Below are 26,925 nucleotides of genomic sequence, written 5' to 3'. Positions count from 1 at the left end.
AATTTTTTAGCTCTCCTATCCCACTGTAGGAATAGCACTTGTTCACAGGGTTGTGTGTTATATACCACGATTCTCCCCAGAAACACCACTGGACACAGTATTCCTATTCTTGAGAATTTTAGCTTCAATTAAAAATAATTGAAAAGGTTTGTTTCTTGTCCTCCATAAAAGGGGGCTCCCTGTAACTGCTGATCAGAGGTTGCAGCAAACCCCCTTTGAAGGTGCAGCAGTCAACTGATGATGTCATTATGACATCAGGTTATTGACAGGTGTGCGGTCCCACTCAGCTTGCAGAGTTGGCCTGCAGGGTGTGAAATGTGAGGCACCTGCTACTGATGGAAATGCAGTTATTGGAATTAAACGGTGTAATAAGTATTGAAGTGATGTAAGGTAGGAAAAAAAGGACCCAGGCGGCGCTGTGGGTTAAACCACAGAGCCTAGGGCTTGCTGATCAGAAGGTCGGCGGTTCGAATCCCTGTGACGGGGTGAGCTCCCGTTGCTTGGTCCCAGCTCCTGCCAACCTAGCAGTTCGAAAGCACGTCAAAATGCAAGTAGATAAATAGGAAGGTAAACGGCGTTTCCATGTGCTGCTCTGGTTTGCCAGAAGCGGCTTTGTCATGCTGGCCACATGACCTGGAAGCTGTACGCCGGCTCCCTCGGCCAATAATGCGAGATGAGCGCTGCAACCCCAGAGTCGGTCACGACTGGACCTAATGGTCAGGGGTCCCTTTACCTTTACCATTAAGGTAGGAAAACGGAATTAGATGGATATATCAAAATATACAGGGACGGTGGGGAAGTTAAATGAACCTTGGAAGGGGAGGGAGGGAAGTCACATGTATGGTATAATATAATATGTTTAATGTGTGTGTGTGTGTGTGTGTGTGTGTGTGTGTGGAAATGCAGTTATTGGGAGTACAGTGTACACACCATTCATTTGATGCACTTGACTTTTCCCATAGAATTGTGGAAACTGTAGGTCTGTGAAGGGTAAACTGCAGTTTTCAGGATTCTTTGGGAGAAATCAAATGTAAGGTCTGTCCTTTTATCTTGGGGTGGCCAAGAAGTACCAGGTAGCATTAGTACCATTGAAGACATGTGTGTTGTCCAGTTGTGGCCATTTTAAACAAGTGCAACAAGTTACCTGGAATAATCATTGCCAAATTTGGAAAGAAGCTGCGAGAGATCAGCTTATTTAACCTGCCGAACCTTAGGAAACAGGAGCCTGATACATAGCAACAATTTTGAAGGTCACTTTTGCACTTAGTGCGGGAAAGAAGTAATAATAATAATAATTAATAATAATTAATAATAATTAATAATAATAATAATAATAATAATAATAATAATAAATTATTATTTATACCCCGCCCATCTGGCTGGGTTTCCCCAGCCACTCTGGGCAGCTTCCAACAGAAATATTAGAATACACTAATTTCTTAAAGATTAAAAGCTTCCCTAAACAGGGCTGCCTTCAGATGTCCTCTAAAAGTCTGGTAGTTGTTTTTCTTTTTGACATCTGGTGGGAGGGCGTTCCACAGGGCGAGTGCCACTACCGAGAAGGCCCTCTGCCTGGTTCCCTGTAACTTGACTTCTCGCAGCGAGGGAACCGCCAGAAGGCCCTCAGCACTGGACCTCAGTGTCCGGGCAGAGCAATGGAGGTGGAGATGCTCCTTCAGGTATACTGGACCGAGGTCGTTTAGTGTGAAAGTGCCCCCCAATAAAAGATTTGACGTTTCTGCATTTCCTGTTTACCTAGCTAGCGTGTTCCAGGAAATGTTTGTTCACAATATATTCCCCAAAACGGAATGTGTTTTTAGAGTGAGGAGCCTCCCGTTGGGGCACATGGAAATGACAGTGCAGAGGATTGATTCAAGCAATCAGCAGCATGTCTATAAAAGAGAATGCTCAAATTTCACAAAATGTGGGTGGTGACCCTATTGGGATCACTGATAAGGATGGCTTCTCATTTCCGGCACAGTGATTCCAGGCAGAAAATGAAATGGAACGTGTGTATTGAGTGCAGATGAAAAGGTTAGGAGTTGGACAGGGAGAGAGAAGTTCTACAATGGCCCTGGCAGCCAGGCGAGTTTACCCCATGATTTCCAGATATGTTGGGTGGTACAAAAGATCTTATCATGGAAGATTTTAGGATTAAAAAGTCCAGGAGACATCTGAGGGCCTCTTTGCATGTGGCATCTGTGAGGCAGAGAGAGAGAGAGAAATCTCTTCCCAATGACATTTTAAACACAGCAAAACCCAGAAGTGATTGTCATGACAAATGTAGCCAGATGTTGGTAAAATTACTATTGAACTGCTATTTGTTCCATACCTGCTTTTGAGGCACTCAACAAACTTCCTTAGATTATCAGCCCATTAAATGGATCCTGCAGAGGATCTTGTTTTAGAATAACCTTTTGACACCCCCCCAACCTCGTGTTTCTGTCTATTCCATGCAAATTGTTCCTGATAACTTGGCTTTCTTCAATTCAACCAAGGGGAATGGTTTTGTATTCCAGAAAATGCTGAAAAGCCTCAAGTTCTGTAAATAACAATGTAATACTATGCATGTCTACTCAGAAGTTAGTGCCATTGAATTCAGTGGGACCTACTCTCAGGTAAATGTAGAGAGGATTGCAGCCTAAGACCATTTTAGAATAGCAGCTTTTATTTTCTTCTTGTTTACCATTCCTTGAGTCAATATAACACAGCTTGGAGGACAAACTAATCTAATTATGTTATATATAACCATGTTGAAAACAGATGTGGCTAATGAGCCCTTTATTAAATACTGAGAAACCATTCTAGAGATAAGTGGTTACTTCATATGAACTACAACTGAAGGAATTCCCTCTCCTGCCTTATTTATTTTTCTCTTTGAAAGTCAGGCCTGTTGCTTAATCTTTTCTGAAAAGTACAATCATGGCTTTGGGATAATTTGCATGTATTCTGAATGCTTTTGGCTTATATCTTGTTGTGATTAAAACGTGAGGACCATAATCTGCAAATATTTGATTGACATGTAGGATACACTAGGCCAATGTCTTAATATTGTGACTCTCTAGATCATTTTCTACATGAACATTTTCTGTTCGGTCCTTAAAAGAGGGCATATTACAACTAAAGAAAGTGTATGATGCCTCATTCTCAAAAAAGTCTTTGAAAAGAGAAAAGAAAAATCCTGATTTGTTCTATGTTAAACGGTCGATGCTGAAATTTGTTTCTATTAATGTTTGTGGATAACTACGATGTCACAAGGAACTGGGTAAATTCAATGTGAAGGAAGAGTTCGGCGTGTTTATATTCACACAACTCTACCAAAGGCAGAAAATCTTGCTGCTTAGTCTATATGTATCATGTGCTTGTGTGTGGGGGGGGGGGGAATTTGACTGCTTGCAGCACTGAAACAAGGAAAGGACTTTTCAGTTGCAGAGGCACCCTTTGGAGGCAGGCAGACCTAAACACTGCATGCAGCACCTGGTCTAATCTATATACACCATAGTTTTCATGGTTTCTCCACCCCTGCCCCTTTTCATCCTCTAGGCTGGCTGAAGGAGGATGGCTAGGATGGGAAAAGATCATAACTTTCTTGGACCCCCTGTGTAGTGTTGAATAGCAAGTGTCTCTTCATAAGTCCCACGAGAAAAGACCTCACATCATGTCTGTTGCTGATGCTCAAGCTGTGAGTGCTGTCAGTCATGTAGACAAAACCCATTCGGATGTGTGGTATTGGCAGGCTTGGAGGGACCAAAAAGTTTGCAGAAATAATAATAATACAGCGGTACCTCTACTTACGAATGTTTCTACTTACAAACGGAGCTCCGTCCGCCATCTTGGATGCGGTTTAGATAGGATTTTTTCTACTTACGAATTTTTAGACAGGGTTGCTTCGACTTACGAATTTTTTCTCCCAATGCATTCCTATGGGATTCGACTTACAAATTTTTTCGACTTACAAATGTGCGTTCGGAACGCATTAAATTCGTAAGTAGAGGTACCACTGTAATAATAATAATAATAATAATAATAATAATAATAATAATAATAATAATATAGCTATCATTTTTACAAGAAAAACTATACTGGGGACCCCCCTTCCCCCCAAAAAAAACCCCAAAATGAGTATTATTGGTGACTGGAACGTTGACCAACTTTGGGGGTGGGAGATAGTCAACGGGAAAACCTGGAGGGGGCTGGAATGGAATAGTTTGGGTTCTGAGCAGCAGCAATCCTACTTGCATGTCACATTTACCCTCCTCCTTCTTGCAGTCTTGTGCAACAAGCCAGCCCCATAGAGACATCAGGTGTTGTTGTTGAAATCATTTGTCGGTGTGGCCTTATTTCATATTAGGCACTCACTGCATGGTTCATCCTTCAATGGGACTTGTTCTCATGACCATGAGGTAGGGTGCTTCATGGCTGCAGGCCATCTGTTGTGATCATTGCACCCCTGTCTTGCTATAAGCTAGTAGTGTGCAAGCAATGGCGCTCACATAATCAGTATTTACATGCTACTGTTTCTGAAAGTGTGCTATTAACAGTGTGGAAAAAAAGAAGAGAGAAAAGGGATTCTCTCCATGGTACTGAACAGACTCAGCTTGTGATGCATAGAACGCCATTGCACAGAAAGCAAATTCAAGTGGCTTTTTCAGTGCTGCTATGTATGGCTGAACTCTCACGAGTGGCAATCGGCTGTTTACAGTGTACAAAGAATGCCCTGGAGGGATGACTGACTTGAAACTGGTAGCTGAAATCATCTCTCATCTTACCAGAACTCTGTAAATTGCATGGTGATGTTGATAGCCCTGGACTCCTTTGGGAGGAAAGGCAGCATAACAAATCCAATAAATAAATAAATTTGGATTCAGCTGTGGAGAAAGCAACCTGCAACAGCGTCGTTCACACTGCAATTATTTGTAGCTAAACTTCATCAGAAATGGAGACCTTTTCAGAGAGTCAGGACGATAAACACTTGCCTAAGTGAGGCAAGGTTTAAAAGTTTGCATAATTTTGGCATGCATGTGAGTTCTTCTTGTATCGGTGATTAGAATTGTTAACACTATGCTGTTAACAGAATTGTTAGCAGCATACAATACAGTATGCTGTAGAACTGAGGGCTAAAGAAAAACCCTCACATTTTTAAATATTTTTTTTTAATAAGTGTACTTCTTGACTAATCCTATTATTGACGGGCAGGTTCCAACTCTAGATCTTTGTAACTTAACAGCAAGGGTTGTTGGTCTATGTACTTTTTATTGCTTCCTTCCACATATCTTTGGTATTCAGCAATAAGAATTCAAAGGAAAGGTTATACCTTACACTTTGATGGTGTTAAATGGAACCTTTGTTCTGTCTGTTTCTGCAAACACTCATCCTCCTTCTCTTTTTCTCTCTCTTTCCTTCTCTCTCCCTCTCTCTCCCCAGGACGGGACACTAATGTATTAGTCTACATTAAGAGGAGGCTGGCAATGTGTACAAGAAAGCTGGGGAGGACCAGGGAAGCTGTGAAAATGATGAGAGATGTGAGTTTGGATTTGTGTTCATATTTGTCTTATTACCATGTGCAGACCAAAAAGCATAGATAGGATGCTCATTATGCATTGATTCTTTGTGCGGATCCTTCCCGACATTATCCCCAGCTTCATAGTTCTCTGCATGATGAGAGTGGAAGGCCTTCTTGAGCTCATGTGAAATGCAGAAGTAGCTGCATTGGCCCCTAAGAAAATATCCCAACAATGCCTCTATTGGACTTACTTTTTATTCCCTCTTCTCACTTTCTGCTCCTCTCCGACTGCCCCACTGCATGTAAAGGGTCTGACCTGGGAGATCCCCACTCCCTTACCCTGAATATCGAAAGTTTTCTAGTGAGTTTGATACCTTGGTTTTTCAGTTTGGGCCTTGCCCGCAAAGATGGCTCCTTTACTCAAGACCTCTGGGTAAACGGTGGCCTTCAGTTTTTTCCCACTAATTGGAAGATGATCTCATGGCAAGTCATTTGACAGCGCAGCACCTTCAAGACCACAATAGTGGCTTGTTAATTGGAAGGGATGACTCAGCTATGAGATGGCATGGTCACGCTTAGGTTTTGGAAATTTACAACCTGGGAGTCTTCTGATTGGCTAGAAGACTCGGTTCAGCTGCTAGGCCATATTGTATGGTGTTACCCTATTCCCTTGTCTGCTGCCATACACTTTTATCCGAGTTTCTAATACATCCTTTGCTATGTATTAGAACTCGGCTAAATGAGCTTTGCTATTTTTCTTTCGTTTTGCAATTCTTGCACTCTTAGCAATATTCTCCAATTGTATTTTTTCAGTGGCGTGTGAGTTCTCTTTATGTTGCTATTTTTAATTATGTTGAACAAATCTACCTCTTCAATCTTCATGTGGTTTTTGGGGAAAGTCCTTGATACTGGATCCTGTTTCTTGGCCAAACTGCTACTGAGTAATTTTTGTAGGCATGAGTCTGGTTTGCAGCTCCTGTTCCTGTGAATCTCAAGGGGTATCTGGTAAAGGTTCTGGGAGTCTCCTGGCCCAGACTGATGGGACTATAGCAGCAATGGCTGCTGTACTACCTTGAAGGTTTGGGTTTCAACTCTGGTCGTTTGGCGCCTGCTAGACCAACAAGGAATGTCCCCAGCGTTTGGGGACTTCAGTCCTCTTACACCCAGGGTAGGGGAGACCACGCTTTCAAATAAGTGCAGGCTTTCCTGATTTGAACGTTGCCTTTTATTGTCAAAGGGGAAGGAAGTACATAAGCCTCGTACTCCCAGATTTCACCCAGATGTGTAAGGGAGGCATAACCACCAGACAAATGCTATTATTTATTTTAAAAGGATCAGCATGTAATGGGACGATTCCCTTATCAAAACCAGAAACTGATGCAATTCCTTTATGATTTGGAAAGAGGCAAGTGTGGTGCTGGATGCAACAAAAATGGTAATTTTTAATCAGGAATCCTAAAACAAGCATTGTTCCTTATTGGGGGATGGGGAGAGAGAGGCTATATTAGGCTGATGGCATTGCTGATGCTTTGACCTCCCTTCCTGAGCTCATTCCCGCAATACAATTTTCTACTTATCTCAGTTGCTGTCAGCACTCTAGTTCATTTGCCCAATATCTAGTACAGTATGTAAGTGCATGCATAGTAGCCCCAAGGGAAGTATGCGCCTGTAGTAAAACGGACAGACCTTATCAGGAAGTGGGCTTGCCCCTCTTCGCTGTCTAATTCCATTCTCCTGGATTTTACATGTATTTAGCTCACTACCAACATAAGTCTAGTTACAGGTAGGTAGCCGTGTTGGTCTGCCGTAGTCGAAACAAAATAAAAAAATTTCCTTCCAGTAGCACCTTAGAGACCAACTTAGTTTGTCATTGGTATGAGCTTTCGTGTGCATGAAAGCTCATACCAATGACAAAGTTAGTTGGTCTCTAAGGTGCTACTGGAAGGAATTTTTTTACCAACATAAGTGACAGCTTCAGTTCCATCATTGTGATGCTGTCGGATGTACCCGCATTCTTAGGACCACGAACTTTACAGATGCCAGTTAATGGTGAGGATTTCTCCAACTTGAGAAAGGATTTCTCCTTCTACACAAAGGAATATTGGGGCAGCCATTTCAGCCTTCTAACTTCTTCAGCTGTTTGTTCCCATGGAGCCAAGTAAAGATTTTCCACTTTTGGAAAGAAAGAAAAAAGATGAATTTTATCTTGCCATTTCTGTATCCCAGGCATAGATGGGAACACCCCCCCCCCAGGTGCAATGAATAACCATTTTTGCAACTTCCTTCCACATCACAACTTCAGAAGGGCAGAGGCTATGAGTTCATTTGAAAGATTGGAGGAAGGGGTGTGCACACACCCTCCAAATCCAAGGTTATATAAGGAGAAGTGCTAACATGTGAATGCTGACACGTTCTGGGAAATGGATTCAGCAAGCAGCCTGTCAGTGCACTTAAGATCTCAATGGTTAGTCTCATTTCCAGGCTTAAGATTAGGAAACTCGTGCTCTGCCAACTGAGCTAAGAACCACTGACAGTCTCGCCAAAGTGGTGCATGCTCTAGTTATCTCCCGCTTGGACTACTGCAACATGCTCTATGTGAGACTGAATTATGTGTCCTGTTATAACAGTGTCGCCATCACTAGGTCCCTCCTGTTACCTTAATGCAGTGATGGCCAAACTTGGCCCTCCAGCTGTTTTTGGACTACAACTCCCATCATCCCTAGCTAACAGGACCAGTGGTCAGGGATGATGGGAATTGTAGTCCCAAAACAGCTGGAGGGCCAAGTTTGGCCATCACTGCCTTAATGGATCCCATCAGAGGCGGTTGTAAGGTCGAACGACTGGTGCAGCCACATTGCAACGGGTGCCACAACAGTGTTGCAGAATGGAGCACAAGAGGTGGGAGAGGCCCCATCAAATTTTAGCGCTGCACAGGCTGCCCCTGGAATTTGAGAGCCCAAAGCCCACCACCGGTCCCATTCAACAGGGAGCATTGCAAAGAAGCTAGTGCGCAGCTTCTGCACTCTTGGCAACCCTGATATCAGTTTCTCAGGGCACCAGTTACATCTTTCATGGCTATGTACCCAAATTGCCCCCCACACAGTTACGCTTCTGAATGGCAGCAGCATAGAGACCCTGGCAACAGGGGGAAGCTCCCCAACCAGGGTCCTCAGATGTTGTTGTATTACAACCCTTAGCATCCCCAGCCAGCCTGACCTTTGGCAGGAGTTGTGATATACAGCATTTGTATATCAAGACCAGGGACAGTGGAACACCTCGATCCCCAAGACCTGGAGTCCTAATTTTGCCCAGTGTATGGGTGAAAAATGATTACAGTGCTAAAGTAATTCCTCACCTTTCTATAAATGGCAAGGTAAATGGCACAGTAGCGTGTATATTCCCTTATATTTTAAAGACAGAAATATAGTGAGCAACTCATTATTGTGTCAGTTTACAGAAATGCTCGACTTGCATTACCTTTCATCCTGTGCTAGCCTACTGTGTTTCTTGTAATTTATTGCAAACATTTTGAAGGATAATTCCACTTTGGAAGAGAAAATGCATTAGAGTTAACATTTTGTTTGCCCACTTGCTTTCACCTGATTGCATCTATTCCGAGAGCAAAATGATGGCAGCTTTCACAGTCGCAACCCAAAATGATTTAGCCGTAAGAATTTTCTGATGGGACTGCTGCTGATTTGCATTGTCTCGCAGTCCAGTCTCTCTGCTGTTGTCTGATTTCCAAGCCTATCACCCCAAAACTGTGTTACAGGGGCGAGTGTCCAGAAAGCAAAACAAAAAACAAAAAAAAAACCCAAACTAGATAAAGGTCAACATGCAATGTGTTTCTAATGCGTTGTCAGTCTTCCGTTTTATTTGTTGGCTCGGAAACAAATAGCCCACTAGTATTTATTTATTTTCGAATCCCTGTGACGGGGTGAGCTCCCGTTGCTTGGTCCCAGCTCCTGCCAACCTAGCAGTTCGAAAGCATGTCAAAATGCAAGTAGATAAATAGGAACCGCTACAGTGGGAAGGTAAACGGCGTTTCCATGTGCTGCTCTGGTTTGCCAGAAGCGGCTTTGTCATGCTGGCCACATGACCTGGAAGCTGTACGCCGGCTCCCTCGGCCAATAATGCGAGATGAGCGCGCAACCCCAGAGTCGGTCACGACTGGACCTAATGGTCAGGGGTCCCTTTACCTTTTATTTATTTATTTGCATGATGCTAGAGCGAACACTTATTTCCAACTTTATGTGTATGTGCTCTAGATTCAATCCCTGTTCTAATAGTGAACCACCTTACAATGCAATGCTATATTAATAGATGTAAAATGATTGCTAGGTAAAGTGTAATGGAAAATAAGTATGCATTTGCAAGCCAAGTTCTGCTGACTTGTTATCAAAGGTGTTTGGTGTTTGCACCAAAAGTTTAAAAAATAGTTAACCGTTTAATTCGGGGGGGGGGGGTTGTAAATCATTTTATAAAACCGGTGTAATTTTGATAACCATCTAACATGGTTATTTGGAGGAAATAATTATTGGACCATGATTAAAGCTACTGTACCATGATTAAGCTAGTTTATTATATGAAGCATGTTTCCTGTTCCAGCTTCTACATTGAGTGATTACATACTTCTCAGACCAATATGGGTTTGCCAAAAATGAAGTGCTAGAGAGAAGGAATGGACTCTCCTGAACTGAAAGCAGAATTTTTTCTTCCTTTCCCTGACAGTTGCTGCATCTGGAGCAAAGCAAAATTTGCCATGCTCTTGTCTTGTCTTTTGAGGATGTTGAGGGGTAGTTTGCTCCCCCCCCCCGGATTTTGGGAGGCTCCCTCTCACAGAATATGATTGTACACAAGAATTAAACACAAGAAGGAGATAACGTGGTCCTCCATGGCTCAGATTCACTGCTCGTATCCACCAGGAACTGTGGCTGAGATTTATTGAAATCCCAGTTGAAATCAGACAGGACCCCACCCTGGTGGATGTCTTGACACCTACTGCAGATTTGTTCCTTCAGTAGGCATTTTAAGTGCTTTTATAGTTTTAACTTACTTTTATCTTTATTGTATTGTTGAATTTGTTTTCCTTAGAGCAGTCATTTACACTTGGTTTCACATCAGTGTTTCAGGATTCTGTGCTAAACCTAAACTTATTATCTTATTATTATTTTTAATTATAGTTAATGAAGGAATTCCCTCTTCTCAGCATGTTCAACATCCACGAAAATTTGCTGGAAGCTCTGTTGGAGTTACAAGCATATGCAGATGTTCAGGCAGTTTTAGCAAAATATGATGGTAAGTAGAAGTACCTCTTTACAGTGTGGGGTGTGTGTGTGTGTGTGTGAATTGAGAGGAAGAGAGAACAGCTTCCAGTGACAGAATCACTTTAAAGGGCAAAAATCCCAGCTTCTTTCAAATGCCGGCTTCTATAGTTCTGAAACAATTCTACATAAGTTGAACCTTTCTTAAGCTTCTCCATCATTCCATGTGTTTAATTTATTTATTTCATGAAATTCATACATCGCTTAGTTGTAAAACAAACAAACAGGTTTACAAAAAGGTAAAATAATAAAATCAAGAAAAAATTATAACCTCCTTAAAGACATACAAAAGTTAAAAAAACTAAAACAGATTAAAGCTACCTCAACTTTCTAAGTCCAAAATAAAACAAGCAGCACGCAAAGGCACCAAATTCAATCCAGTTTCAATCAAGTATTATTAATCCAAAGAGAAAACAATAAGAGAACCATATACAAGTGCTGACACAAGAGCCAAAATCAAACGTTAAACAGATAGCATGTACAAATTAAAGGCAAACCAGTCTTTATAGTCTTTGAGGCTATCTAGCGGTTCAGCAAGTGGCAGCAGGTCGAACGAGGTGTCAATGGTAGTAGACAGGCTGCCGGCGTTTTTTTGCCTGTTTCGCCCATATGACGGGCTTCTTCAGTAGTTCTCCTTGTACTTTTATGTTTAGTGCATTCACTGGTGGTATAAACCAGGTCTTATTAGTATTCGAATTAAGACACTAATATACATATAAACAGAACAAATATCAAAAACAGTACTTACAATTTGTATGAAACCACTTATCTTGGCTTAGGCCACAATGCTCAGGTGTTTTTTCAAAAGGTTCTCTCATTTACATATTCACTGGTAATACAAATCAAATTCTAATTATTGTTTGAAATAATACAGTAATACAATTTCTAAAATACATGTACACATAAAGAGATACTTACATTTCTTGTATTCAGAGTATTTTTGGTTTGAGCATGTATTGACTAAGCAAATATCCTGTGTTTGGAGCACACTTATATACAAAAAGTTGGTTCACAGGTGATAATAATTAAAGATGACAATTAGGAGGGGGCAGAATAATGTGAGTACTGATAACACTTACAGTATCTCTATGATTACTGTATGTTATACTGCTAGTGTGTTCGTTTAAATGAATACAGAAAGGTCAAGATCTGAGTTTAAACCGTCCGGTTGTAATGTCTTAAACATAAAAATCAATTTAGTTTCTTGTTGTCTCAATATTTTTAGGATATCCTGCTTGTGGTATTTCTTGGGTGTGTACTGCCATAAGCCAAAAAACATTAAATCGGAGTCACTGTGTTTCATTTGTAAAAAATGAGGTGTAAGAGGGGCTTCCATCACTTTATTGCGGATGCGTGATCTGTGTTCTCCTATACGTACCTTTAGTGCCCGCGTGGTGCTGCCTATATACAGTTTGTTGCAAGGGCACCGTATGCAATAAACTACGTTCTTGGAGTTGCATGTGGTCATGGAGTTGATTTTAAAAGTGAACTGCATATGTTCACTTTTTATTTCTTTTACTTGTAAACTGTAGGGGCACATATTGCATGAGCCGCATCTATAGTGGCCTTTAGTGACAATGGATGGTGATTCCAAACAATCAGCTTTGACCAATTGATTGCGCAAAGTTCCTTTCTTCCTCAACCCTAAAAGGGGGGGATCTTTACAGCCAGGTATGTCTTCCACAATATGCCAATGTTTATATATAATGTTTCTAATGTGGCTGGCCAGGGGTGTGAAATCCATCCCCATGACCAGGCGGCTGGGTTTTCTGTTTTTAATGCTATCAGACCGTGTTTCAAGCAAATTTTTTCGATTGCGACCGTCTACACGTCTGTATGCGTCCTGTATGATACAATTAGGGTAGCCCCGGTTAACGAGAGCTTTTTCTAGCTGATGAGCCGCATTTCTATAGTCTCTCTTGTCTGTAGCATTCCTTTTCAGTCTGATTAACTGTCCGTATGGTAAATTTCTTTTTAAATGAGAAGGGTGACTTGAAGAGTAATGGAGTAGGGAGTAACAATCCGTTAATTTCTTATATGGTTTGAATGCCAAGGTGTTTCTATTTGAAATGTAGACCACTACATCCAAAAATGGAATTTCTTTTTTGTGATACTGACAAGTAAATTTTAGATGGGAATCCAATGTGTTCACCCATTCTTGGAATGCAATACATGTTGCTTCAGATTTAAAAATTATGAGCAAATCATCAATGTATCTTTTAATCAGAATGATGTCATTTGTAAAGGGGTTAGATTCAGAAAAAAAATGTTTGTTTTCAAAGTCAATCATGTCAATGTTTGCTACCGATGGGGCCAATGCCGCGCCCATAGCAACCCCCTTGGTTTGGATGTAGAAGTCATTTTTATACCTGAAGAAATTATTTTCAAAAACAATATCCAGTAATTGGATTAAAAAATAATAAGGAGGGGTTTGTTCTTGTCTGGAACGTAGTAAATTTTCAATGGTCCCTCTTATGGTCTCTAGTGGGATATTAGTGTAGAGAGAACCTACATCGAGTGTTGCCAGGATCGCTCCTCTAGGCACGGGAAGGTCTTCCAGTTTAGCAATAAGATCTTTAGTGTCTCGGATATATGTGGTGGTGGCAGTGGAGTATTCAAATATAAATGAGTCTAGGTACTTGGATAAGGGTTCAGTGAGTGAACCAACAGCTGAGACAATAGGACGGCCCGGGGGTGGTGTGATATTTTCAACTTTCTAAGCATCTGTGTAGGCTTGTCTAACTCAGGGACAGTTGTGGGCAGGATTCCTACAGCAGGTTGGACTAAATGACCCTCGGGTTCCCTTCTGTGATACATAGTGCCTCCTCTCCCTCATTATCCCATTTTCTTGCTGTTTAACAGTGTGGTTGACTCTTGGGTGACCTTGGAGATGCAAAATATTCCCAATGAATCATCTCAACTTCTTTGTGTCTTGTGGCAGAAATATTGTCTTCTGGCACAATTAAAGACATCTAAAGTTTCTAAGCAAAGTGCATTTTCTGCCTCTTTTGCTGTCGGCAGCAATGCTGTTACTAGAAGAGGGGTGCCTGGGAGGTCATACCTAGAGGGGGCATGCAATTTTGGAGGAAGATCTTTCCCTCCCATTAGTAAAGGGTTATAGCGTTTGCAGCTCTGGAAACTGCTCACCATGGAAACTGCAGGCAGACAAAGAACATAAAATGTTTCAAGCTTCTGTTTCTGCCTCTTTAGCTGACTTGTTTTAAGAGGTGTTCCAGTATTATTCTCTTCTAATGTCTTAAACCGCAGATTCTAAGGATTCTGTATGCAAGCTTGCTAAAGAAAATATGTGCAAGAGGTTTGAGGTTAGGGTTGATGGCTTAAATGCTGCAGAATTCTGGGTTAAATATGCATCTGTTGATGCTGCTGAATGGCTTTGCTCAGAAGAAATAGTAAGCTATTTGCAGGATTCATAGCAAAGGAAAACCTCCCTGACCCTCAGGCCACACTGCAATACTGGATTGTTTGCCATTAAAGCAGCTATTTTTAATGGCATTGAGAGCAAGTTATTCATTAACCTCAAAGGGGGAGTGTGTTCTGACAGCTAGTGCCACTAATTGACTTTGACCTTAATAGCGCAGAGAAAATTGAAATATTAGGGAAGATTTTTGGCTTTTCAATTGATTCCTTTTTATTAAAAATAAAATAAAATAGAGGGTGTGTATAACAGTTTCCCAGGGAACTGTTGATTAAACATTTTGGGTCATATGCAGTTGTGCCTCTATTTGAAATCTTTGACATGGTTGGTGCTTCTTCTAATGGATTTCCTTCTTCTTTTGGCAAAGAGGGAGAGGTGATTTTTGCAAATTCCCTGTGCAGTCTCTCATAACAATATTCATGTTGTTTTGGAGGCTCCCACTATCTTCCAGTCTTGGGGGATATGGTGGAGAACGCTTCTCCACCACTTTTTGTTATTGGAGGAATCTATCAGTCCTTTTGATCACAGCACAAGATTACACCTCTTACCTTTATGGTACAGTAAAGCTGAGCAAAGTGGGCTAGCCCAATGTTTCCCAAACTTGGTTCTCCAGCTGTTTTTGAACTACAGTTCCCATCACAACTGACCTGCTAGCAAGGAATGATGGGTGTTGTAGTCCAAAAACAGTTGGAGACCCAAGTTCGGGAAATACTGGAGTAGCCAGTGGAATACTGATCCATGTAAACACTACCTGCAAGTAGAACACTAGCTTATCAGGTGAAAAGGTTCTCTCTTACCCTGCTGTGTTAGTTTTATGGTTGCAGGGAGTTTTGATGTGATAACCTGTACATACCATGCACAGGTAAAACTGGAGCATGTGTTAGCCATGTATATCTGGCCTATCTTAGCCATGACAAAAAGCCAGACCTTTTCCAACAAAGACAGAAGGCTCTCATGTCTTCGGGGCCAGATCTCACAGACCAGTTCCCTAAGGAATGGACAGCCTTAAAGAGGGAAGGCTCTGGCTTAGAGCTTAGCATTTCACATCTCTCTTAATTTTCCGCTCTAGGCTCATTGCCTGTGCTGAAGGGTTGACATAGACATTTGAGCTCTGGTGTGGAGGTTCCTTGGGGACTGCAGGTTCCATGAGTACATACTCTTTAATTTCAGGAGTCCCTGGCTGAAGGATCTGAATGTGATGGGACTCTGGCTCAGACCTATTCATAATGCTAGGGGCTGGTCAGTTTCCAGCCTCTCTACTTCCAGTACCACTAATCTGGTGGATTGGGGCTCTAGAGTCCTGACCAGATCATATGCTTCTAAAGTTGAGAGCTGGTGGTAACTGTTAATCTCTGCTAATTATTTGAGAATGGAAATCTTGGCACACTTACATATTAGAGATCCAAGTACTGAATTTGGCAGCTGCTTTTTTCTCTCTAGCTATTGTCATGTTTTGTTCTTTTTCTCTGTATATCTGATTTTTAGCTAGGTTTCCCCTATTGCTTTAGGGTCTTGATATTGTTAATCATTCTACTTGGTTAGTTGCCCTGGGTTTGAGAAGGGCTGGATATCCATTGGTCAAATACATACAGACAGACAGACCCAAGCTCTCAGGTTCTGGAATTGGCCAAAGCAATCTGCCATGTTTACATGTGGCAGTAAGCATATATTCATAACTGCGTGATGTGTGAAATGAATCTTTGTATGATTCAGACTAATTCTTCCAACCATTAATGGTCTGTTCGGCTAAGCATGTTCTATTTTGGTAAACCTGAGTAAAGTTCAGTCAATAGATCTCTCCCTTTTGCCTCTCTGGGGACAACTGAACACTTCAGACTTAAACCCATCTAACAGTAATTCTCTCCTGTTGAACTCCAAGGAACCTTGAGAATACTTTCTCCAGGAGACTAGTTAGGGATCTTTTGATTGGCACTTCTCAGTATCCTCATGAGAATACAATTCCCAGGGCCATTAGAGCTGAGCAAGGAGAATATAGCTGCAAGTTTGTAGTGTAGCTTGGCTCTTTTTCTCCATGGCTTTGCATATGAGCTGAAAGCAGTCTTGAGACACAGAACATGGTTGATGCAATGGGGCAACCATGCTCACTTAGTCAGGTGTTTCCCCCAGTCAACATGAGAGTGGCAGGAGTGTGTGCCTTCTTCTAACATGCCTGCATGAAGGAAGCAGAACTGTTACCCACGATACCTCTGCTTATTCTGTTGCTTCAGCCTGGCTTACCAATCCTCAGAACATTGCTGTGACGATGGACCACAAAGAGGGTAGAAGAGAAAAGGCGGTTCAATTTCCCACACTTGGGTGAAAACAAGCTATTATATCTTGTTTTCATACTTGTTTTAATATATTGTTTATATGCTTTCAAATAAACAGTATACATTTTGTGTGTTTTTATTGTTGATGTTTTAAATTGACACTATTGTTAATTGCTTTGGGATGTCTCCCGGGATGCAATTACGAAATGAAATAAATGTAGACCTTGACACCACTTCATACACGAATATGACAGACACATGAATGAACATCAAACATGTTCATCATAGCTGTACCCACCTTAGTTCAGGTACAGTCCTGGATGTTTCTTCATTGCTTGGCATTATTGCAGTATTGCACGATCCTATTTCCTAAAAATACTGCACATTAGTTGTGTTTAAAAACTACGCTGCCCCCCTCTCAAGAGATGATTTGAGAGGTGCATCTCCCAAGCGGTAAATGTTTGTCAGAGGGTTAAAATCATTAACATTAAGAGATACAGCTTTGACTTTCTTCTACCAACCATTCCAGTTTAGAGGAGATAATTGGTTCCAATCCTTCCTTAATGTGGTTCTAGATAAGTTTCCACGCTTCACAAAACGTATTGAAAATGTATTCATAGATTCTCCTTTAACCATGATCGTGGTTTTTAAACACAAGGAATCTTACGCTTTTTTGTTTTCTTCCCTACAGATATAAGTTTGCCAAAATCAGCCACAATATGCTACACGGCTGCCCTGCTGAAAGCCAGAGCTGTCTCTGACAAGTAAGTCCAGAAGATCACCTGTCCACCAGAATTCTACTCTGCAAACTTGGCTTACATTTAACATTTTTCATTACTTAAGGACCATTCATACTAGTAGGAAAATGTTTTATCATGCCACGTGATGTTTATTTGATATTGTATAATGGAGGCCACTTGAACATCACATTTGTATACTGCATGGATAGTATCAACAATGGTTACCTACATATTACTGCTGCTGTTTTGTTTTTGTTTTTTTAAAAAGAGCTGGCGTTCTCTTAGCCATCTTCTTGTATACAAAATGTGACAATTTTATAAATGTAATTTATCCTTACCAGCAGAATAATTGTGTGTGGGGGGCACATTATTTATTTGAGACAAGTATTGTGAATGTGTAAGTATTTCTGGCAGGCAAATAATGGATTATCTCAGTCTGCAACATAAAAGCTTTCTTAGGAGTATCTTTCTAGAGTGCTCAGCAATTCACACTCTGCTTCTTCAGCTGCTATATTTGTCAGAGATGCAGGGATTCAGCCGTTTGTGGGGGTGCTTGGCACCTTGCGGGATGAGCTCCTAAGAGCCAGATTCTGCTCAGAGGTGGAAGCGCACAAATCCCGAGCAGAAGGCGTCACGTCATGCACATGCTACCCGGGTTCAGAGCACAGCCCAAAGGGTGGGGATGGAAGCAGCATGGGAAAAACCACTTTCCTTCCTGCTTTTTTTATTTTTTGCAGAGACTTTGCGATTATAGTGTATTTGCACTTCGAGACCTAAGTAATTTTTTCCCTTTTCGTTTTTTTTTTTTTGTCCTGTAGATCGCCAGTACCATCTGCAACATCTTTCCTCCCTACACAGCGACTCCAGCTTGGGAGGGCAGGGCTAGGTTTGTCACAGCTTTCCCTGTGGTGTCTGCCTGCCAAGTTCAGCTATGGAGTTAGCCATGGGGTGTGAGGTGAGAAAGAGATTGCATGGTCTGGGTATTCCCCGCCGCCGCCCCCCCCCCACCTTCCATTCACTGGGGCAGATGATATTTGCCCACAGTATGGGCACACCACTAGGAACGGGTAGAGCTGAAAGTAGATTACCTACTACTGTCGCTGTCCCAGTGGCATCGAGAACTCTAAAGCCTTCCCAAAATATATATATTTCAATTAAAAAGAAAAACAAAAACCTTTGCAACAATTTACTGGCATTTTTTTTTCTTTTTGCACCCCTCCCATGAGGGGTTTTGGTCCTGATTTTAAAAACAAGCACATAAAGCAAATTTAGATTAGCAGACAGAGAGAAAAGAAATTTGACTGCTTATACATTTGCCGCGATAAGTTGCAAACGTGCTTTCGACTTCTGCTGGGATTTTTAGTCAGTAGCCTCTGTGTCATTTGGTTGCTCAGCTTTTCCACTGGAGAGAGTGAAGGCCCCTGCTACATCGATGCTCCTCTGATGCTTTTCCTTGTGCTGAAGTTGACCTCCATGCTTTCTGTTTTCTTTGTTCCATGTAGATTTTCTCCAGAGGCAGCTTCAAGACGAGGGCTAAGTACGGCAGAGATGAATGCAGTAGAAGCTATTCACAGAGCAGTAGAATTTAATCCACATGTGCCAAAGGTGAGTTTATAATGAATTACTGTGGCTGTTTGAAACAAAAGCCAAAATGAACTTCAATGTGGGAGGTGAACAAAGGTTGGGGATTTAATATAGTACAGCAGGGCAGCCAGTTTTATGGGCAGGGTGTACAGTCTTGTCTTTGTCACTGCTGCAACAAGTACAGTTGTCGAAACCTTGAAATCAACCTCTTTTTAAACCTCAGGATTTCTCCCTTTTTTGATCTTGTATAATAGTTCTCCAGTGTGTTTCATACTATTGCTCTTTGAAGACCTTTTTTGGAGTGTCTTCTTACGCCTCTAGCCATTTTCACAAGTGATGGGTAAATTTCCTTTAGCATTTTGCACATTTACATAAGCTAGAATCAAGCTCTCGAGTTGAATACTTCCCTTCCACTTTTTCTTCCATGTTATCAAGTCAGAATTTCAGACTGAGCATAGCTATCAGCTTCGCTTGTGCCGTTGTCCTTAACACTATATTCTTAGCACACCTTCTTGGCCATTTTAAAACTGGCCTGCAGATATAGAACGTAGAACAGCTCTGCAGTTCCTCACCTGTAGCATTTCATACTGCAGATAGAAGATTTCACATTTGCCTCTCACTACTTAATCTAAGAATTTAAGCACTCTGGCGGCTTGGTTAGAGCAATACTCTGATCTGCTCTTTTCCCAGAAATAGAGCGCTGTTTACAGTGCAGGAGCACTCTAGTATAGGATCCCACTTGCAGTCTCCAATGGTACACACCTGGAAGTGAGGTACCATTTTGTTTTTCAGTAGGGAATGCAGGATTTACATCAAGTGCTTAAGACTCGTGCTTCAACATATCCAGGAAAATATTGCCCCACAAATAAGAAAAGGGGGCGGAGGGTTTATTTTTGAAGCACCTTTGCTGAGGTTACATTTTAGCATCTCATTCGAACTGCAGCAATGTATTTTCAACATTGGCCTTTGGCATGCATAGCTAAAAGAAAAGTATGTTTAATTCTTTATAATAATAATAATAATAATAATAATTAATAATAATAATAATAATAAATTTTTATTTATACCCCGCCCTCCCCAGTCAAAAACCGGGCTCAGGGCGGCTAACACCAACAAAACCACAATAAAACATAAATAACAGTAGCTAAGGCTGCAATCCTTCCATGAAGTATAGTCCCACTGAACTAAAGATGTCTTACTTCTGAATAGACATGTATAAGATTGCTCTGCCAGCTGTAGAACTGGCCCAGAGATAAAGTTGCTTCTGAAGAGTAAATCCATGTGGTCTCCGTAACTCAGGAAAACAGCCCCTGCTATCCTCATTTAAGTAATTGGTTTCCCACTAAGCTTGAGGTGCTCCTGCAATTAAAAAAATCAATGTAGTCAAAATGCAGCTTAATTGGTTTATTTCAACCTCTTTTATACTAAGCAGCTCCCTCTTCCCACTTGGGGGATGTAACTGTTTGTTGTTGTTTGCATGAATAGTATTTAATCAATATTTCAAGAAATTGCTGCTTGATTTGCTTTCTGAAACTTCTATCATGGGTTGGTGGGAGGAAGAGGAGAAATAAGGGTAATCTGCTCTTATCTCATATTTTTATTCAAATGTCTTGCAACTTCTTTCTTCAAACAAAATGGCAAATTCTAGCATATGACTCCAGATTTTAATCAGAGCAATATTCTTTCAGTGGATTTTCCCTGTGCATTTTAGTTTCTGTGGAGCATGAGTTAATGAGCGCATGACCCTAGCCTGTGTTCCCAAGGCATTCCTTGTAATGTGTGAGATACAGTTTTAATCATGTACACGCAACATGTTCATCAATATAGGCGCCCTAGGCTATTCTGACAATATCTGCAAAGAGTGGACATGCCTGGCCTTGGGGACACCCAGCATGAGCACTATGCTCATACAGTAAACAGCAAAAAGATTAGTATTATCTCTTGAATAGTTTTAGGCTCACCCTAGCTATAGGCAGTGAAGCAGTATCCAAAATTATTAAACCTCCCAGATAGTGAATATCAATTTAAATGTGAATTTTAAAGAGTCTTATTACAGTAGCATAAATTAACAATTAGAACCATAATCAGAGAGTTATATCTATAATTTATGGTATAGTCAATTTTGTTTGGGATTCTGAAATGTAAGCAACTGATGTTGTTCTCTCTGTCTGTCTGTCTCTTTATATACTGCCCTTCCCCAGAATTGGTTCCAGAATGGCTTGTCCATTACAGTAAAACAATAAAAATGCTTGATGCAGAACTATAAATACAAACTTCAAAGACCACTATAAATTAGGATTTTTCCTTAAGCTGTTATAAAGCTTAAATGGATTAGTGGTACCTCTGGTTGCGAACGATATCCATTCCGGAGGCCCATTTGCAACATGAAAAGGCCGCATCCTGAAGCGTTGCATCTGCGCAGGCCCGTGACTTAATTGGGCGCTTCTGTGCATGTGCAAAGCGCGATTCCGGGTTCTGCACATGCGCACGTGCCAAACCCGGAAGTAACCCGTTCCAGGACTTCTGGGTTCGGCACGTCCGTATCCCGAAAAGACACAACCTGAGGTGGAAGTAACATGAGGTATGACTGTACTAGAAATTTGCAGAACTGATATTCAGAATAGCATGATCCTGAAGAAGCAACTTGGTAGAAATTCATGTGCATGAATGTAATACTGTGTATTACAGTGGTACTTCAGGCTACAAACTTAATTCATTCCGGAGGTCTGTTCTTAACCCGAAACTGTTCTTAACCTGAGGCGCACTTTTGCTAATGGGGCCTCCTGCTGCCACCGGCACGCGATTTCAGTTCTCATCCTGGGGCAAAGTTCCCAACCCGGGTGCAGTCCTATAGAGGTGGGTGAAGCAGAGTCTCACTACATTCAGTGGGCCTTACTCCCAGGTAAGTGTACAGAAGGTGCCAGTCCTATACGGTTACCTGGAAGGAAGTTCCATTCAATTCAGTGAGGCTGGCTTCTGCCAAAAAAAAGGGGGGGTAGGGAATTGCACTGTCAAGACACTTGCAGTGAGCCTTCCAACTCTATATCACTCTTTCATTATCTATCAAACAAGATTAAATACTACCTCAATTAGAACTACCCTAATTAGAATTATTTTTTGCTGTTTTCATAGTTGGCATTTGTCTTTACAAGAGTAAGGTTTTACTTAATAGTTCTCTCTAATTGGCAATGGATGCTTCAGTATACTTGGCATGCTGAAGAACTCTGGATACTTTAGTAAATGAATCAAGTGTAGTTGGTGGTGTCACATTTTGTGTGTCTTTAACTCAAAACAACCCCCCTTCTCCCTTCATTCTGTGTGTAACATTCACAGTTAATGAATCGTGTGTAACTATGGAGATCAAATGTAGGCATTATGTTCATTGGCTCAGCTGAGACTCCAGTTGTTGCCATGAGTTGACTGCAGTGCCCTATTTCTGATACATTGAATAAAAAATGTACCATGTTTCCTGAAAACCGTTATGGTTTGCTGTATTTTTAAGAGCCTCCAGTTGCTTGGTTTTCCCACAAGTGCAGCATTCCAGTTTCGTTTTGTTTTTTTTTGCCATAAAATGTCTCCATTGTCAAATTAACAACAGTCTTCCAATTTTGACCTAAACTTGTCTGGCAGCTACTACAAAAAGGGTTACTAATTCCTTAAGAAACATGGTCTTTAACTGATAAAACACTCACAGTACCACACAGGAAGCAGGTGCATGCTGGTCCAGTGCAAAATTTCAGGTAGTGACTTTGTTCCTTTGTGACTGTGTGTTGTCTTTCTGTTGCAGTATCTCCTAGAAATGAAAAGCTTGATACTGCCTCCTGAACATATTTTGAAGAGAGGCGACAGTGAAGCAATAGCTTACGCTTTCTTTCACCTTCAGCACTGGAAAAGGGTCGAGGGGGCACTAAATCTCTTACATTGTACGTGGGAAGGCAGTAAGTAACTCACTTTCTTAGATGCATCTGGCAAGTGAATGCCAAATGATGCAATAGCTCATTTTCTTTTGATATGCAAAGCCCTTGCAGGCTACAGAATATTGATTGAATCATGCTAGCACCTGATCTAGCCGCCTTCTTGCAGAAATGGGGGCTCCAGTGCATCGAGTGTCTCTTATGTACATAAGGTTATCCTGCTTGCCAAAATACATAGGGAAGCATGTGCACAGGAGTTCTGTGGCAGGGGAGGAATGTAGTATCATATCACATCATTTTTTTTTTCAAAATGAGAGCAAGAGCATCAAATGATACTGAGAACAATCCTAGTTGTTTTTAGCATGTTTTTATTCTGAAAAGTGTGGCCCAGAGAAAAAAGTTAGAGAACCACTGCTATAGACACTTACCTGGGAGTAAGTCCCATTGAATGAATTGCACTGTTAATATTGATGATACAGCACCTCTGTATTCCTTCAAAGCACTTCACTTCTTTCATTTACATCTCAATTCCTCCTAAAGTTGCAGGGATACTGAGGTTCTGAAATAGGCATACTGTTTTTGTATTATACAGTATTTATTTGAATAGGAATATAATAGTAGATGCATGGAGAATTCAATAATCTGGCTAAGTGGCTAGAAACTATTTACATCAGGATTCATTGAGAGAAGGGATTATATGAATTGCAAATTTAAATATCAAGGAGCTTAACTTGATGTTTACATGATTGTGTTTTATTATTGTGGGAGCCTATATAAGAGGTTCCCAAACTGTAGTCTATAAAGCACAAAGTGTTCTGCAAACTTCATTCAGGTGGTCCATGGCATGTCTGTGGTAAATATTTGTATTGAGTTTAAATTGTATTTTTATTGCTTCTTCTATTGCTCTTGTTGTATAACAATAAGATGAATACTTTGGAAGACAAACTGTAATACAATACAATAAAAAAACATAATAGTCCCTAGAACAGTGCATTACAGTTACTACAATAGGCATAAAAATAATTAAGCAGTCCACCAAGACCACCAGCAATTTTTGAGTGTGTGTGTATGTGTGAGGTTTGGGAACCATTGTCCTACATCAGGCATGTCAAACCTGCGGCCCTCCAGATGTTTTGGACTACAATTCCCATCTTCCCCAACCACTGATCCTGCTAGCTAGGGATCATGGGAGTTGTAGGCAAAAACATCTGGAGGGCCGCATGTTTGACATGCCTGTCCTACATGACTATTTTATAGCAACTGAAAAGTTTATTGATCTTGTATCTAAAGTGCATTACAATGTATGGCTCTGTCACCTTCAAACTGTGACTGTTCCTCTCTTTCCTTTCCAGCTTTCAGAATGATCCCTTATCCTTTGGAAAAAGGGCACCTTTTCTACCCTTACCCCATCTGTACAGAAACAGCAGACAGAGAACTTCTTCCATGTAAGAGTGAAACTTTTTTCTCCTTGTTTAGTTTTTAAGTAACTAAAAAACAGGCTGTGTCTCCAAGTGCCCTTCCCGTACAAAAATCCCATACAAAAAACTATCGAGGCTGGGAAATGCTTTACCCCACTGTTATTCAGAGGGGAAATTATGCATAACTAGCTGGCCCTGCCATGTGTTGCTGTGGCTAATCCCTGTAACTGCCCCCACCCTGTGCCGACCCATGGCGTATCCCACCCTCTCTCCCCCCTGCCTGTCCCAACCCATGACGTATCATGCCCCCTGTTCCCCCCGCCCCCGGCTCATCCCTGTGACTGGCCCCACCGTGTCCTGACCTATCCCGTCCCCCTCCTCCCCCCAACCCCCACCCAGACGAGTCAGTACCTTCATTCGACCTAGTTTCTAAAGGCTTTGGCCTAGTATGTAAACGGGAGCTGAGGTGCTGTTGTGAGGGAAGGTTCTATAGGTGTAGTACCAGTGTAGCCGTCGCTAGAGGGTGCTGGTTTGCAACCTGGTTCTTTATATGGTGTGTTTTGAAACACAGGGTTTTAGGGTTTTTACCAGACATAGGCGTGACATCTGTCTTTGAAAATGGTACGGGCTTGCTCTCATATTCGCATGCGGCATGTGTCAAAATTTGAACGCAATCGGTCAAGCGGTTTTGGTGAAACGTGGATGCTAACGGACATGGCCAGTTTACATTTTCATATACAGTGGTGCCTCGCTTAACGAAATTTCCGCTTAACGAAAGGTTTTTTCTAGCGGAGGTTGCCTCGCTAGACGAATTCGTTTTACAAAAAATTCGTCTAGCGAATCGCGGTTTCCCATAGGAATGCATTGAAATTCAATTCATGTGTTCCTATGGGCAAAAAAATAAAAAAAATTCAATGCATTCCTATGGGATTCGCTAGACAAATTTTTCGTTATAAGAAAAGACCCTTGGAACGAATTAAATTCGTCTAGCGAGGCACCACTGTATATAGATTGAAAAATAAACCATGCTCATAGCCATTATAATACGTAATCTTTTATGAGAGTTTTGACATGAAGATGGATGTTTAGTTTAGCTAGAGAAGAAAAGGAGGAACTAGAGGAGTGTGTTAGAGCAACAGAGGTCAAGCTCAAGAATCATGCTCTTTTGGTGAACATCTTAGGTGACTTAAGTTTTTAAAAAGGAATCTCCCTAGGAATACTTAAATGAACTGAGAACCAGAATGTTTCAAATAATGTATTTTGCTTATCCTAGCTTTGTGTTTGTTCTTTCCTATCCTAATATTTTCCATGCAGCATTTCATGAAGTCTCAGTTTACCCCAAGAAAGAGCTTCCTTTCTTTATTCTCTTCACTGCCGGATTATGTTCCTTCACAGCTATGCTGGCACTTTTGACACATCAGTTCCCAGAGCTCATGGGAGTCTTCGCTAAAGCAGTGAGTAATATTTCCTCATGCCCTTTTTCTGGATGGATCAAGATTGTGTGTGTTGTGACTGGATAAATAAAATAGGACTGTGAAATTTGGTGACAATTGTGTTCTGGCTGTACATTCAGTCTGAAGGGCTATGATTCTGAGGGTACTATAAACTATATATTTTAAACGCTGTGCAGGAAAACAGGTTTTAATGCAATCTATTTTTGCAATACATTGTATTTTACAGTATAGCCTGAACCATTAGGGCATCATAAAGGTGCAAACCATGCACTGTTTGTCCCTAAGCAAAGTGAATTAGCTGTCTAGTAAACTCTTGCCCCCTATGCTGCAGTTGTTGTTGAGACCCCTGTATAATGTCGCCAATTAAGACTAGTCTATCCAACACCATGATGGATCGTGACAAGTTGTGATAGATCCTCATACAGTGGTGCCTCGCTAGACGAATGTCCTGTAAGACGAATTTTCCGCTATACGAATAGGTTTTGCGATCGGAGGTTGCCTCGCAAAACGATGAGGTTTTTTATGGCCACCGCTTCGTCTTGCGAAATGTGGTCATAAAAACCTCCGATTGCAAAACCTAGGGGCATTCGTCTAGCAAAGGAAGAAGGCAAAGGAAGATCAGCTGATAGGCGCTGACAGCTGTCACCGCCTCTCAGCTGATCTTCCTTTGCCTTCTTCCTGCGCTGCAGTTCGTTCCCCTTTGTGTTCCGCTGGTCTCTGCCGGTGAGGGGCAACCGGCAGAGACCAGCGGAACACAAAGGGCTGTAGCGCGGGAAGAAGGGGGGGAGAAGTGGAGGAACTTATCCGTTCCCCCCACTTCTCCCCCCACTACCACGCCATGGACAGCTGGGAGCATCGGACAGGGCTTCTCCCGCCGCCACCTGTCACACAGCTGCTGCCCGCCCGCTTGCCTTCCCCGAGAAGGCAGTCAGCAGCGGGGGCTTTTTGTCATTTGCGTTCCCCCAAGGGGGAGGCAAATGACGAAAAGCCGCTTCCCACGCCGCACTTCGGCTGGAGGACTGACTGGGCGACACCGGGAAGAAGGGGAGGAATTCCTCCCCTTCTTCCCGCTGTCGCCCAGCCAGTCCCCAAGCCGAAGGCAGTGAGCTGCAGGGGCTGTTCGTCATTTGCCACCCCTTGGGGGAACGCAAATGACAAAAAGCCCCCACTGCTGACTGCCTTCTCGGGGAAGGCAAGCGGGCGGGCTACGTGTCCCCCGCTTGCCTTCCCTGAGAAAGCCGGGGCGCCTAGGGCCGCCTGTCACCTGCTGAGCGGCTTCAGG

General features: G+C 41.8%; 1 protein-coding gene across 3 annotated transcripts in view; it reads left to right on the top strand.

The window, feature by feature from the left end:
• Nucleotides 1-26,925, top strand: part of ST7 (suppression of tumorigenicity 7) — a 100,333-nt gene that overhangs the window by 70,956 nt on the left and 2,452 nt on the right. For 2 of the 3 annotated variants that reach the window (XM_035126666.2, XM_035126668.2), the window contains exons 8-14: nucleotides 5,425-5,522; nucleotides 10,687-10,801; nucleotides 17,225-17,297; nucleotides 18,776-18,878; nucleotides 22,645-22,795; nucleotides 24,124-24,216; nucleotides 25,504-25,643. In XM_035126666.2, the coding sequence (XP_034982557.1) occupies nucleotides 5,425-5,522; nucleotides 10,687-10,801; nucleotides 17,225-17,297; nucleotides 18,776-18,878; nucleotides 22,645-22,795; nucleotides 24,124-24,216; nucleotides 25,504-25,643 (773 nt within the window). The remainder of the gene's footprint in view (nucleotides 1-5,424; nucleotides 5,523-10,686; nucleotides 10,802-17,224; nucleotides 17,298-18,775; nucleotides 18,879-22,644; nucleotides 22,796-24,123; nucleotides 24,217-25,503; nucleotides 25,644-26,925) is intronic. The other variant, XM_035126667.2, reaches the window with a different exon arrangement.

This window comes from Zootoca vivipara, chromosome 10 (assembly GCF_963506605.1).
Source record: "Zootoca vivipara chromosome 10, rZooViv1.1, whole genome shotgun sequence".
Taxonomy (NCBI): domain Eukaryota; kingdom Metazoa; phylum Chordata; class Lepidosauria; order Squamata; family Lacertidae; genus Zootoca; species Zootoca vivipara.
Note: the sequence above shows the minus strand (reverse complement) of the source record. Positions and strands in the feature narration are given on the sequence as shown.